The sequence below is a fragment of the Meles meles genome, chromosome 12 (genome assembly GCF_922984935.1).
Source record: "Meles meles chromosome 12, mMelMel3.1 paternal haplotype, whole genome shotgun sequence".
Classification (NCBI taxonomy): Eukaryota; Metazoa; Chordata; class Mammalia; order Carnivora; family Mustelidae; genus Meles; species Meles meles.
Window position 1 is genome coordinate 13,524,153 of NC_060077.1, and position 13,821 is coordinate 13,537,973.

A 13,821-nucleotide genomic window follows, 5' to 3' on the forward strand; every position below is an offset into this window, starting at 1 on the left:
GAAGGATTCCAGTCCTGGATGTGGCGGGGCCTCACCTTCCTCCTGCCTTTCCTGTTCTGTGGCCATGTGAGTCCCCTGGAATTTGTGGGTATCCCCTGTTCTGGGCTGACCCCTGGGAACAAAAGCTCCTCAGGCGTCTCCTGCATTCACCAGCCATCCCTGAGCTGGGCCCCACAGAATCCTGGGCAGAGATAGCCCCTGGGTCCTGGGCCCCAGGCGGGAGCCAGAAGTGGCTCTCAGCACCAGCATGCTGAGCCCCAGATTTTTAGGCTGCTCTGGCCTAGGGTGCCCCAGTTTCATTTTGGGGGGCTCTCAGTGTCGTAGGACAGTTGATACCAGAAGCTGGGGGACCTGGTCCGCTTCCAGGGCTTCCCCACATGGGTCTCTGGGGGAATCCGTTGGGGTAAGGGTTGCCTGCCTCCCCTCTTTCCAGTTCTGGCAGCTCTACAATGCCGTCACGTTGTTTGAGCTCTCCAGCCACGAGGAATGCAGAGAATGGCAGGTATGGGGTGGGTGTGTGTGTGTGTGTGTGTGTGTGTGTGTACGCATGCACAGGCGTGTGCATGTGCCTGTGGCTGTGGAGTGAGGGTGGGGGGTCCTGGGGAAGGTTGGGCTAGCTTGGAGAGAATTCCTCAGCCACCCCTTCGCTCCCCACCATGGGGACCTGTGCCCAGAGCTCCCTGCCACTGAGGCCTGGGAGACACATTCCCACACAGTTAGCCCAGATCTCTGCTTTCTGTTGTGGGAGTTCTGCAGTTTGCCAGTGGCTTGTGCTAAGGGGGTTGCAAGGTCATGGGCGGTGGGGGGGGGGGGTAGCGGGGGCGGGGAGGGTTTGGCCAGAGTGGCGTCTCAGCAGTGAGCTGACCAGAGCTGATTCAACCTTTTCTTCCTTTCCTCTCCTCCCCCTGCCACCCCTTCCCCTGTCGCCCTGCATGCCCCTGCCCAGGTGTTTGTGTTGGCGCTCACCTTCCTTGTCCTCTTCCTGGGCAATTTCCTGACCACACTCAAAGTCGTGCACGCGAAATTTCAGAAGAACAGAAACAAGGGGAAGAAGTTGTGAGCCAAGGGACCTGTGCGCCCCCTAGCCCCCCGTGGGGGGTTCAAGACTGCAGGGGGTTCCAGCTGGTCCCCTTGCCGCCCAGTTCTCCTCATGGTGTCTGTGGCCACTGGCAGCAGCCAGCTTGGGGGCCAGCGCATGGCGGGAAGGAGGGCCAAGGTCCCGGTCCCTGGCGGACAAGAGGAATGTGAGCCCTGCCTGTCTGTTCATCGTTCGCCTGCCCCAGCCTCCCTATTTATAACACATTCACGACGGCCGCCTCCCGACTGCCCCAGAACCCGCAGTCTTCTCTCGCTGCCCTCTTGGCTACGGTTGAGCCTGGGTCAATCTTCCTGGGGTGGGGTGGCCGAAAGCCTCAGGGAGCCCCTCAGGTTGGGGTCTGGATGTGCCTCGCTGGGGTGCTGACCAGCTCCTTACTGATCCCCAGTGGGTGGAAGGAAAGCCCCGGGCGTCCTGTGGAACCTCCTGCCCCCCGGGCCCACTGCTTCTGCTGTAAGCTCTCCTGGCCGCCGCTGCTCTGCGGTGGGGGTATTTAAGTTCTCAGAGAACCACTGTCTGTCTGTGCCTTGTGCTCTTTGCGATTCCCAGGCTGCCGGCCACCTGGGGACAGCTGCCTTCCCTCCCCAAGGGCTTGGCCGGACGCCCCCACCCGCGTGGGCCAGAGGCGGGAGGGTTCGCTGTGACCACCAGAGGGCGCCCCAGCCTCGGCATCCCGTGGGTGGTTGGAGGGTTTGTGGTGGTGTTTTTTTGTGTTTTTTTTTTTTTTGACACTTGAGTTTGGCTTCCTGACCCCCACCCCTCAGCCCACTTCCCGGAATTCTTGCAGTGAGTTCTCAGAGCGGGACCCGCACTTCGGCGCTGGCTGAGACACAGGCCATTGTGGAGCTCACCCACCCTCCCCACCTTGCCTCCCTTCCCCTCAGGTTCTGGAATGCGGTGGAGACAGTCTGAGCAGACTCCCTTCCAGGTGGCACTTGGGAGGCCAGGACAAGCCCGCTGGTCACCTTGTGTCCAATTCTATATTTGAGGCAAGGGTGAAGAAGCTGGCAGGCTTGGGGGAATGTTCTGCCTCCGCTCCCCCACGAGCTGCAGCCCTCTCTCCCACACACGGGTCTCAGCTCCCCTTAACTACCTCCCTACAGGTCCTCTGAGCGGAGTTCACAGCTGGTACCCTGGGTCCTGCTTGGGCCCCTAGAGGAGTTTGCGCTTTCTGAACTGTTATATTTTTAAGATAAGAAATTTCCCTTCCAGCCCAATAAGAGTCTGCATAAAAACCCAGATTTCTACTTTCCTTAGAAAATTGGAAAGCTCTGGGCTGGGCTAGCTGCCTCCTTAGGATGGGGTGCTTGCTTTCTGGTGCCACACACCCACCCCTCCCTTTCATACCTGCCCTCTCTCACTCCTTTGGGTCTTCCTTCTGGCCCTGAGGCACCTGGGTTTTCCTGAGACTAGGAGTCGGCAAGCGTCTTCTGTAAAGGGTCAGATAACCGGTCCTCGTTTACCGCATCAGCAGCTGTAGGGCCAAAGCCGCCAATACCTAAATAAATGGGTGTGGCTGAGTCCCAACAAAACTTTATTTACAAAAACACACAGCTGCCAGATTTGGTCCACGGAGTATGGTTTGCTAACCGCCACCCTATACCATCACTTGTCCATGAAGCCTTGGGGAACCAGTGTGGGGTGCGGTGGGATGGGATGGGATACAGGAGTCTCTCTCTCTCTCTCTCTCTCCAGCAGCTGACTTCAGAGGCTCAGGCTTAGTGGGGCCTGAGGCAGGAGATCCCTGGGAGGGCAGGAGCCCCCTCAAGCCATCATCCCAGGTTCAGTAACAGGGACTTGTAGCTCACTCAGGAAGTAACAGCTCTCCTTCTCCAGGGCATTAGAATCACCTGGAGCACTTGTGTAAAAACTCCTGGCCCCAGACCTTCCAGAAAGTTCAGTGAATCTACAGCCGGGGGTTGCATGTTCTCGCAGGAGGCCAGGATAGTCTGAGCTTGGCAGCAGTGGAGGCTGTGAGGGATGGGAGGGGAGGGAGCGTGATGACTACTAAAATGAGTCAGTGCTGTCCTTTTGCAGATAGGGAAACAGTCTGCAGAGAGAAGTGACTTGCCCACAATCACTCGCAGCTGATGTCACTCTTCGTCTTGAGTTTCCGGCGGGGGGGTGGGGGGGATTTGCAGGTGAGGAGCCCTGGAGCAGGGCTCGGATGGGTGGGCCAGGGGACCTTTCGCTTCTTGAGAAAGTCTCTTCTCCCCCTTGGCCATGTGCGTCCAGCTCTGGGAAGATGGCAGCCTAGCCGAAGGTTGAGACCGAAGTCTTCGGGGGGTGAGGGGTAGGGGCCGGTGCCAGCCCCCATGTCCGGGGCTGGTGCGTGTGCTGTCCCGATAAGTCCCCATCCCACTGTGGCCCTCATGTTCCTGGAGGAAGGAAGCCAGAAGCTGGAGGATGCAGCCGTGCCTATCTCAGGAGCCCAGGGAGGCGGGTGACGCAGAGCGGCGGGCTTGGTGGGGGGCTGTGTGCAGCGCTGACGAATCCACATTTATCCACGTACCAGATGCGGCTGTTTGTTTCAAGCATAGGTTTTCGGGACCTATCGGGTGTGCAAAGGGGGACACACATGGCTGGGGGGAGGCTGTGTACTCCCACGTCCTAGGGACAAATGCTGGTTCAAGGGTACAGAGGGACTGAGTCTGGGATCCTCACCCACCTCCTTGCAGGCGTGGGAACCCTGAAGTGAGTTCATGGCCAGAGCCCCAGCTGGGAAAGGAGAGATCTCCAGAATGTTCTAAAAGTCTAGCCCAGGCTCCAGACACACGGAGACCCCTAACTCAAAGTGCCATTGGAAAGCTGGGGACAGAGCAGGATCTTGGGGTACAGACTGGGCCTAGCAGCCTAGGCCCTGTCAGTCTTGCCATGAGGGCTGTGTGCCCTGCCCGGAGGGGTCAGAGCAGCAGGCACAACGGGCGTTTCTGCCGCTGTGCTTTCTTCAGTGCATTGAGGGCAACCTTGGCCGCCGCTCGGAAGACGTCCTCCACATTCTCCCGAAACTTGGCAGAACATTCCAGGTAGAGGGCAGCTCGGATCTGTTCGCAGGCGCTCTGGCCCTGGGTGGGGGGGAGGGGCTGGCATTAGATGAGCTTGGAGCATGGGGTACCTCCTGACAACCCCCCATGGATCTGGGGACTTGGAGCTGGCTTTGGGGACTCTCCAAGGTGGGGCAAAGGCCTAGGCCCTTCCCCCATCCCAGGCCCAGTCCCCAACAGTGTTTGTGGATGGAACGGAAGGGCCTGTGGTGTGGCCCAAGGGCTGCAGCTGAGAACCCCCATCCTGGCCTCTACCCTGCCTTCCCCCCTGCCCCCCCACATCCCCACCACCACCTCAGACGGAGATGGGGGCTGCATCCCGACGCCAGGCCGCTGTGTGCGCCAGGCCTGTGACAAGAGCTAGAGGTCTCCAGACACAAAGGGCTTCCTCCATTCCAACCCCCTTGTCCCTCCCCACAAGCTCCATTCAGGCAATGGAGCTGGCGAGGACAGTAAAAACTAACTCTTCTTCCAAAATTTACTTTTATTAATGCTTATTCCTTTTAATTAAACTTTCTTACTAGTTTTCCTTTGTGTTCCTTTGTGTCCCTCACCCAGAAAAGCCATAGGGTTTGGTTTTGCCCACGACCCTCACGGCTAGGGGAGCCCTGCCCTCGAGCAAGGCCTGCCCCTCCAGTCCCCTGAGGCAGGTGGGACAGGATCCTGGCTCCACTGCGGGTCAGTCGTGTCCCTCTCAACCTCTGTCTTGCCTCTCTGGGTCTCCGTTTCTCCCCTGTGTGACAGGGGATGGGAATAGCCCGTGTCTGGGGTTGTAAGGATTAAATGATGTGGGGGTGGGGGACCCCTTCCTGACCTGCATGTAGGTGATGGGCTCCAGCTGGGCGGCCCGGAGCTTCCGAAGCTGCTCCTTGTCTTTCCGCAGGTCTGTCTTGCAGCCAATGAGCACCATGGGGGTCCCACGGCAGAAATGTGTCACCTCAGGGAACCACTGCAGAGGGAGAGGGCAGGCCTCAGGGCTAAGGCCAGATTCGGAGGCCCCACCCCCGAGACAGGCTGGCTGGGTCACAGGCCTCACCTTGATGAGGACATTGTCATAGCTGGTGGGGTTCATGACGTCATAGCAGATGAGCACGAGGTGGGTATTCTGGTAGGACAGGGGCCGAAGCCGGTCATAATCTTCCTGCCCTGGAATGGGAGAGGAGGTAGGGGTCAGGGAGGCACCCCCTCCTTGTCCACCTGAGTCTGGGCTCTAAGGCCTGGGTTTGCTCCTCTGTAAAACAGAGGGGGCAGCCCACAGTAGCAAAGAGAAGAGGAGATAAAACCCAGGCAGGGCTCAGAACCAGGTCTGATTACAGGGTAATCAGAAGAAGCTGGAGAAACTGCTAGCAATTATGTCCTTGGCAATTACTGCCACCACCCCCCAACCCCCAGCTTGCCCTGGCGCTCAGGTTGAAGAGAACAGACTCAGGCCAGATCAGCTCCCCTCCTGGAAGAAGGTTTGGGGCTGGGACACGACCAGGCCACTGCAGGATCTGGGAGGGGACCCCCAGGCCCAGAGGCCTGGCCTTGGGTTGAATTCCTCCTGCCCTTCTGCGAACCCCAGGAGGGGAGTGGTGGGGGGACGGCTGGTGCCCGGCCCCTCCCCCGCGCCACTGAATCAGCCGCCAAGGCTGGGTGTGGTTTTAATGCCATTAAAAAAAAATGCTTTTTAGTAATTTTTTTACGTTGACAATTTCAAACTTAGAGAAGAGTTGCAAAAAGGGTGCCAAGAACTCCCTAAGATTCCTGAGTGTTTATATTTTGCCCCACTTGTCCTCTTATATGTAAACACTTGAACAGGCAAGCGTAATTGCGTGTGTTCTGTGGCTTCGCCCCAGGACAGTGCCTGCAGATTTCTAAGAACTGGCGTTCCATCATCTCGCCGAGAACAGGCAGCCAGCGGGGACAACCACCACAGACTCTGTGCTCTAACCCAGCCCACGGGCCACGTCCACATCTCAGTGGGGGTGTCCTGTAGGTTTGCCCGCGTCCTCCAAACTGTCCCCCTCTCCTAATCTTGGTCCATGTCTTTCTAGACCTGAGCTGTCTGGTAGGGTGGCTGTTTAAACTAATTAACATTAAAAATTCAGGTTCTCCATTGCACTAGCTACATTTCAAGTGATTAATTGCAACACAGGGCTAGTGGCTCCCGGAACAGGCAGTGTGGATACCCGACCTCCCATCACCACAGAAAGTTCTATTGGACAGCATGGCACCATCTCCATGCAAACCCCCGCTGGCCTCCTGTGATCCATGCTGCCCCTCAACAATCCACTCTCCACCGGGCAGTTGGTTGAATCTAAGATCCTGCCTCTCTCCCCTCAAATAAAGAATACCTTCAATGGCTCCCTATTGTCCTTTGTATAAAGTCCAAACATCTCCCAAGGGTCCGCATGACCTGGCACCCACAGACCCCGACCTTTTCTCCCCCCCACCCTCCCACCCCCCTGCTCACTGGTACTCAAACCCACCAAGCTCTTGTGCCTCAGGGCCTTTGTACTTGCTCCCCTCCCCCAACCTGGAATGCTTTCCCTACTTACCACCCCCCTTTCCTTCTCAGCCTTTTACTTTAAGACATTCAAACTGAATGTCTACATTATTTCCTTTTTCAGGATAATTGTCTTCTCTCTATTTCTCCTCCACAGTAACACCGCTTTATGCTTTACACACTTTTTAGAATGCTTCTGGCTATGAACAGTTAAGAAATCCTTACAGCCACCACCTGATGGGCTAGACAGGAAGTGAAGAATATTTCCATTTCCACAGAAACTGAACTTCAGAGAAGTGATCTCCCCGAGGTCACTGCACCAGTGACCCAGACAGGGCTCAGCCCCAGTCTGTCCGGGTCCTGGTGGAGCTGTCCTGCTGACAGCCAGCAGTGCTCTAGTTGGTTCTGCATTGTGCAAACATAGCTTCTGGGCCCCTATGATGTCACGACATAGCTCCTACTTCTGGCACAACGTGCAGATCTGATTGTTAGAAATCTGGCAGGAGTGGACAAGTAGCTGCAAAATGGGCCTCCTGGGCTCTGTTGGCTTCCCTCCTCCTGACCAAGGCCTTCCCTCACCACACAGCATCTGCCCCACCCCCCTGCCCTGGGTGTCCACAGCCTGGGCCTGCCTCCCCAGGGCCTATAAGCGCCCTGAGCGCAGGGACCTCGTCTGTCCTTAAAAATCATCACCGACACCTGGCAGGTGTCCAGTCAGGCCTGGCTGCTCACTGCCGGAAGCTTTTCCGCTCCCTCAGATTCAGCAGAGAGCAGGGCTGCCATGGCCCAGGGGGTTTAGTAACTTGGGCTGGGGAGGATCTCAGCAGAAGTCGGGCGCAGGGGGCTGGAAGGAGGAAGTCAGACTGAGCCTGCCCCCTGCCCCGGGGGCCTCTGCTCTCGCACATCCCTCTTCAAAAGGTTCTTGCCCAGGTAACATGCCTTGTTCCCCTCCTTTCCTTCCGGTCTGCAGAAACATCACCTCCTCCAGGAGAGCTCCCCTGACTGCTGCCCCCACCCCCACCATGGCTCTGTTATTCTTCCGTACAAGTCACTCCCCATGTTGGGTTTCGGTTTAGCTCCGTCCTCCCCATGAGCACAGAAGCCCCTGAGGACAGTTACAGCCCCTGGGACACAGGCGAGCTCAGTTAGCGGTGAAGGAACGAGCAAGTAAGTGTGGGTTAAGGTGTCACGCTAACCTCTCCGGTTCCCCGCAAGGGCATTTCACTTCTGTCACTTAAGCAGCCGCCCTGGGGAGCTAAGCCAGGCCCAGAAAGTTCTTCCTGTAAGGAGCCAGGAGGCCGAGAGGGACCTTTTCCAAGGACAGAGACAGGTTCCCTGTGAGCTGGAGCGCCAACTCGGTCAACTCCAGGGTCACTCCAGGGCCACGCCGCTCTAAAACTGCCACAGACTCTCTCAGGAAGGATTCTCCGGACTTCCCAATTGGGAATCAACCTCATTTCCGTACGAATGGTTTCCTCACCTGTGAAATGGGTACTTGAGAAGCGGGTGCATTTGATAACAATACTAAAAGGGGTGACAATCAGCCACACGGGACGGAACCACAAGCGCCGGCCACGCTCCCTTGTCATGAAGGCTCTTATGCTCACTTACGGCTTCGCTTGAAGCCCAGCGCCTACACTAAGCTCACATGCCACATTACGACGCTAACAAGGTAGGATGATTGCCACCACATTTTCCAGATGCAGAAACTGATGCACAGAGAGGTGAAGTGAGTCGCCTTAAGGTCGCACAGCTAAGGAGAAGCTCCCTAAGACTACTGGGGGGGATGCCTCTCTCTCAGCCCACTCCACAGGCTAGGGAGCTGTCCTCACCCTACAAGTGCCAGGCCTGACCAAAAGGCTGCCAACACAGGTATTGGGAGACAGAGAAAAAGAGAGAGAGAGAGAGAGAAGGGGGGGGGCAGCTCTGGGAGGGGACGGGCAGCCAGCCTGGATCCTAGCTCCGTCCTCCAGGCTGCCTTCCTGACTTGGCTGGGCCTGGCTCAACTTTTCACAAGATTCAGTGTGGACCTCCACGTGGGGACCAGGCCTGCAAAAGATGGACATGTTGACCTCGTGTCTCCCTAGACACCTCTCCCATAGGTGTCAGGAGAACCAAGCTACACGCAGACTCATGTTCTATGACCTGGGTGCCTTCCCTCTCTGGAGCTCGGTTATCCGGCAGAGGGGATGATTACCCTGCCCCCAGTACCGGAAGTAAAGGACTTGTAGGCTAAGCAAAACTGAACACAGGTGAAGGACTGCTACTATGGTTACTGTTAAAACAGAAACTTCCAGGGGATGGGGGCCTGGGCGGGGATCTAACCCCAGATCTTTGGACCCACAAGCTTTAGGGGGCCCCCAGCCACAAGGTGATACTCTCACCCTCCCCGTTTACCCACACTGATGCCAAGACTTAAAGGGGCCAAGTCACCTGTCCAGCAGCACGCCGGGGTCCCACTCTGGCCTCTGCAGATGGGCCTGCATGGAGTTACGTGCAAAGGGATGCATTTGTTTGTAGCCAGGAAAGGTCTTTTGGGCCACAGCTCCCCTTGAAAGTGGCCCATCTTCCTGAAGTTGGTGGGGCTGTGGGGCTGTGGGGCAGGGAGGAAGTGAGGCTCTCACCTCGTACGAGGGTATTTCCTTTGTGGGAAGGAGCTCTGTTGTGTCAGTCACTTTCCAGAGGCAGGGGTCTCTAAGGCCCGGAGCTAAGCTGAGAAGAGGGTGTCCCTGGGTTACAGTGATCCCCATATCTGCTGGACACACAGAGAGCCGGTAGTTACCAGCTCCAGCCAGGGCGTTGGTCAGGGGAGGGGCGCAGGCAGCGTGAGAAGGGGAAGCTGCCAGAAGAGGAACCCACTTCCCCGCCCACCTGCGTTTCCTCTCCAGAGGAAGGAGTGGCTGGGCAGCCCCAGCCTGGAGCTGAGGAGACCCCTCTGACTGGAGGCTTCAGCTCTTTAAGCCCCCAGGCCTTCTGGCTCTTAGCCCCCTGGTCCGTGATTCCCTGACTCAGCAACTCCTCTGTCCACCCCCCAACCCCACTGTTCCCATTGTTCCCATCTCAGGCTGGGAAGGGGACCACAGCTCCCCGCCTCCCCGGGGAGCCCTCATCCCATCCTGGACGCCCCGCCCCTGGGCCCCACCCCAAGACCCAGACAGCTTCACCTCTAGCTGGTGTCTTCACATTGCACCTTGCCCCTGCCTCCTCTCTGCCCAGCAAACCTCAGACCGCACCACAGCTTCCTGCCTCTGAGGGTGTCAGGCCCACAGCCGGCGAGGCAGCTAGGGCAAGAGTGCTCACTGTGCCTGCCTCCCCTTCCCCTGTCAGCACTGAGAGCTCCGTCGCCCCTCCAACCACCCTCCCACTGCTGTAGCGTCTGTGTCTGCTTCCGCAGGATGGCGAGGAGCAGCCAGACTGGCCTCCCACGCAGACCCCTATGGCCCAGGTCCTGGGTATGGAGAAATTCGGCCTCCCAGGGGCCAACCCTGTTCCATAGCTCTGGTCACCGGTGGTCAGTTGGAAAGACGGCACTCTGCACCACCATCCCCCACCACGGGGTCTAGCTCAGCAGGTTCCAGAACCATCTACAACCTTTACAAGCCTTGTCTCTGGCTCAGCCACTCCCCTCCCCCCCCACCCTTACTCTCTCCCTCTACTTGGTCCACTGGGCCTCCTTTCCTGCCACTGATTTTTGATCTCTGTCCATCCACGGGTAGAGACGATCTCACTGCCTTTATCACATGGAACATTCTCCAGGAGAGCCTCTGCCTCCAATCTCTTTTGCATTCATTCCACAGTCGCTGTGCTGGGCACTGGCACATGGAAAAGGAATGACCCAGTCTCTCCTTCATGTTCCTTGTGACAGGGCTTCCTGGGTCACAGCGGGACACCCCAGAAGGAGTGGCCATATTTCTTTCTCCTTGAATATTCATTCGTCCCTGGGCTGTCCTGCTGACCATGAAGCTAACAGACTTCCCTAGGACTCCACTGAGTCGTTCAACCCCCAGTTCTGTTTCTCTGCTGCTTGCAAAGGTCCTTGGGGAGGGCCAGCCTGGAGCTCTTCAGGCCTTCGAATCCCAACAGGTTGGACTTGGGTCTGAGCCTGAATGGCCGGGCGGGGGTGGAGGGGGCTTAAAAACTCATGACAACACTTAGCCCTTCCCAAGAACCGACCCCTGTGTTACGCATCACATGGACCTAATTTAATTCTCAAGACTAATCTAGTTAGCCCTGATTACAGACGAGGAAACTGAGGCCCAGATGACACACAGCCAGGGAGCCAGCATCAAAGCCTAGGTCTGACTCCAGAGCATGTGTCGGGAAGAGCATCATTGCTGTGGTGGCCACATGCCTCTGATGACCCGGCCTGGAGCCCCTCCAGTCCCTCCTGCAGCAGCTGCGAGCGCAAGTCCTTTCCTTACACCAAACAGAAAACTTCTGGAACCTCCACACTACAATCGGCCCTAACATGTTCTTTGAGCATCTTTCTCTGGGTGAGGCCACAAAGACCAGAAGTGGTCCCTGTGCTGGGTCTAATGGGGGAGGCTTCCATGAGCAGTGAACCCCAGGGATCTGATAGGAGAGGCCCTGAGGTCCTGGAGGGCAGAGGAGAGTGAAAACCGGCACCTCACCCACAAAGTGGGGCTCATGGGCCTGCCCCTCCCTGGGTCCCCCACAGAAAATATGTGAAACCGAAAGCATCCCAGACACACCGTAAGTTTTACGGCTCTCACGACTTGCTCCCGGGGGAGTTTCTCAGCAACCTTTGCCTTTCTCAGTTCTCAGGGCTGGAAGCAGGGCCCTGTTGGTGGGGGGTGGGGGGGAGACTTTCGGGGCCCTCAACCAACAAGAGGGGTCCTTAGAAGCCACTACAGGGCAGGGCCCACCATACAGTAAAGGCTGCTGAAATCAGGATGGAGGAGAGGCCTGGGGAAAGGCCAATCCCTTTTCTGATTTTCTCCACGGTGGAACGAAGAGATGCCACTGGCTGCTTACGGGTGGGGGATGTCGGGATTCTGGCTCCACCCAAGGCTGGTGGAGACTTCCCCTAGCATATACAAGGCTTGGCTGGCAGTGGACAGGGCACCCGATGACGTGGTTTCATGCAGGTCACTAAACACTGAGTCAGAGAGGTGGGGTGAGACCCTGACCTTTGTCCCCCAGTGGTGGTGCAGCTCAGGAGGGGATTGAGGGCAGGATGGAAGCTCCTTGAGGGCAGACACCCAACACTCTCTGCCCCCCCACCCTGCCGGCTCCACCCCCTCCCCAAACAGGGTCTCTGATAACTGACAGGATTAGCATAAATCCACTTGTGTTAGAATCTTATTCTGGACTTGGGAGCTCCGCTTCTTCCTTGGTGTTTGGTTTATTCCCAGGGAACCAGGAAGACACAGAATTGTAGCCAGAATCCTAGAACTACAGGCTCAAAACGACCACAGAATTCCAGAACCGTGTATTGTAGCAGATGGAATCCCAGGAGTGTGGAACTCAGAATTTATGTCCACAGGACCCCGGAGCCTCAGCACTTGTCAACCACAAAATCCTGGAGTTACAGGTTCTGATCTGTAGCCCAGAGTATTCTAGAACCACAGGACCCAGAAATTCAGCCCACAGGATCCTAGCACCAGGCAGGGTACTCAAATCTGCAGCCCACAGAATCTTAAGAGACCACAGCATGCAACACACGAAACCCTGGAACCATGGGAAGCAGAAGCGATGCCCACGGATTTCTAGAACCACAGGAGAGGAATGAAGCCGTGGGTTCTCAGCACATTAGCGCTAGCAGGGTGGCCCAGGAGCTCCTCTCATTCAAATCCCCTCCTTTCAAACGTGGGGTGACTGACGCCCTCTGAGCCTCCAAGGCCAGCCTGCCAGAGCCCCTCGAGGCCCTCAGGAGTGCCGGGAGGTCAGGGCCCCACAGCTGCGGGTGGGCGGGGATGCCCGGAGGGGGACGCCCCGGCGGGGGAAACCCTTCGGGCACCCGGGACCCTCGGTGCGCAGGCGCACTCACCGGCGGTATCGTATAGGTTCAGGGTCACCTCCTTGCTGCCCACAGTCACGCTGGCCGTGTACTTCTCGAACACGGATGGGGCGTAGTCCTGTCGGAGAAGGGGTCGGCCGGTTCTTAAGGGGTGCGACTGGGGGCCCAGGGCCCAGCTGCGCCGCCCCCCTTCACCCTATCCAGCTCAGCTCCCCTCACCCTGCTGGGTTCGGAATTCCCGAGGGGGCGCCCCGGGGTGGCGGCTGCCTCTCTACGCACAGGACTCCGGGGAGCCGGGGTCCAGGCTCAAGGCGCAGGCTGAAGGCCGTCCGACGCCCCCCGTGGCCCCAAGCCCGTTTGCCCCGCAGTCTCACCCGCACCAACCCCCCGGCGAGCCTCACCTCAGGGAAGGAGCCCTGGCTGTACACCATAAGCAGTGATGTCTTGCCGCAGCCGCCGTCACCCACGATCACGATCTTCAGCTCCTTCCTGCCCGGGCCCGCATTCGGGCCCGGGGCCCCGGGGCCATCCATAGCTGTGAGCAGCCCGCACCGGCAACCGCGCGCCGGGCAGACTTCTGGGGCTGAACTATCGGGAGCGGGGGTGGATCCAGGGGGGCGGGGCGAGATAAACTCCGCCCACTATGTGCCGGCATCGCCTCCGCCAGGCAGCCACCCGGGCCCACCTCCCGGCCTCAGTTTTCCTTTCTGTTCGGTCCCGGACCGGGGCGTTCACTTTTTATTCCCAGGGAAACGGAGGCAACTGAGAAACGGGGGCACTCAGCCTGAAACGCGGCTCCCACTTCCTTCCCTGCATGTCAAGGCGCGCCCCCCCCCACCGACAAGATTCGATCGTTTCCGCCGTTCCTAGCCGGGCACCTCTGATTGGCAGGCTCCGCCTTCTGGCAGGGACCCTCTGATTGGCCGGCTCGCCCCCCGCCCCTCCATCGGACAGAGACCCTTTGATTGGCGGATCGTTGCCCCAGCACCAGGGGTCCAGGAGCCTCGGTCTCAGGCTCAGGGAAAAGCCCCTTGTCGTTGCCCCGCCTCAACCGTGTGGCCTGGGGCAAGTCGGCTTCTGATCTGGTCCCCCACGAGGTAGGTTGTTAGTGCCAGGGAGGATGCTGGCATGGGGGGCGTGTCTGCTCACCTAGACCAGCCCTACGGGCGCCAGTGAGGGATGCGGGTTGGGGATGGGGAATAGCGGTTCCAGT

The 13,821-nt window shown here is 58.3% G+C and overlaps 2 protein-coding genes across 2 annotated transcripts in view; one reads left to right on the forward strand and one right to left on the reverse strand.

The window, feature by feature from the left end:
- TMEM120B (transmembrane protein 120B) overlaps positions 1 to 1,602 on the forward strand; it is a 43,658-nt gene extending 42,056 nt beyond the window's left edge. The window contains exons 10-12 of the mRNA XM_046024876.1: positions 2 to 66; positions 434 to 502; positions 947 to 1,602. Coding sequence (XP_045880832.1) covers positions 2 to 66; positions 434 to 502; positions 947 to 1,060 — 248 coding nt within the window. The 3' untranslated portion in view covers positions 1,061 to 1,602. The remainder of the gene's footprint in view (position 1; positions 67 to 433; positions 503 to 946) is intronic.
- Positions 1,603 to 2,613: 1,011 nt separating this feature from the next.
- Positions 2,614 to 13,419, reverse strand: RHOF (ras homolog family member F, filopodia associated). The gene is made up of 5 exons (XM_046024877.1): positions 13,010 to 13,419; positions 12,639 to 12,726; positions 5,177 to 5,286; positions 4,955 to 5,089; positions 2,614 to 4,161 (listed from the first exon to the last, which is right to left on the reverse strand). Exons 1-5 carry the CDS (start codon positions 13,139 to 13,141, stop codon positions 4,000 to 4,002), a joined length of 627 nt encoding a protein of 208 aa, XP_045880833.1. The 5' UTR covers positions 13,142 to 13,419; the 3' UTR covers positions 2,614 to 3,999.
- Between the last annotated feature and the right edge of the window lie 402 nt (positions 13,420 to 13,821).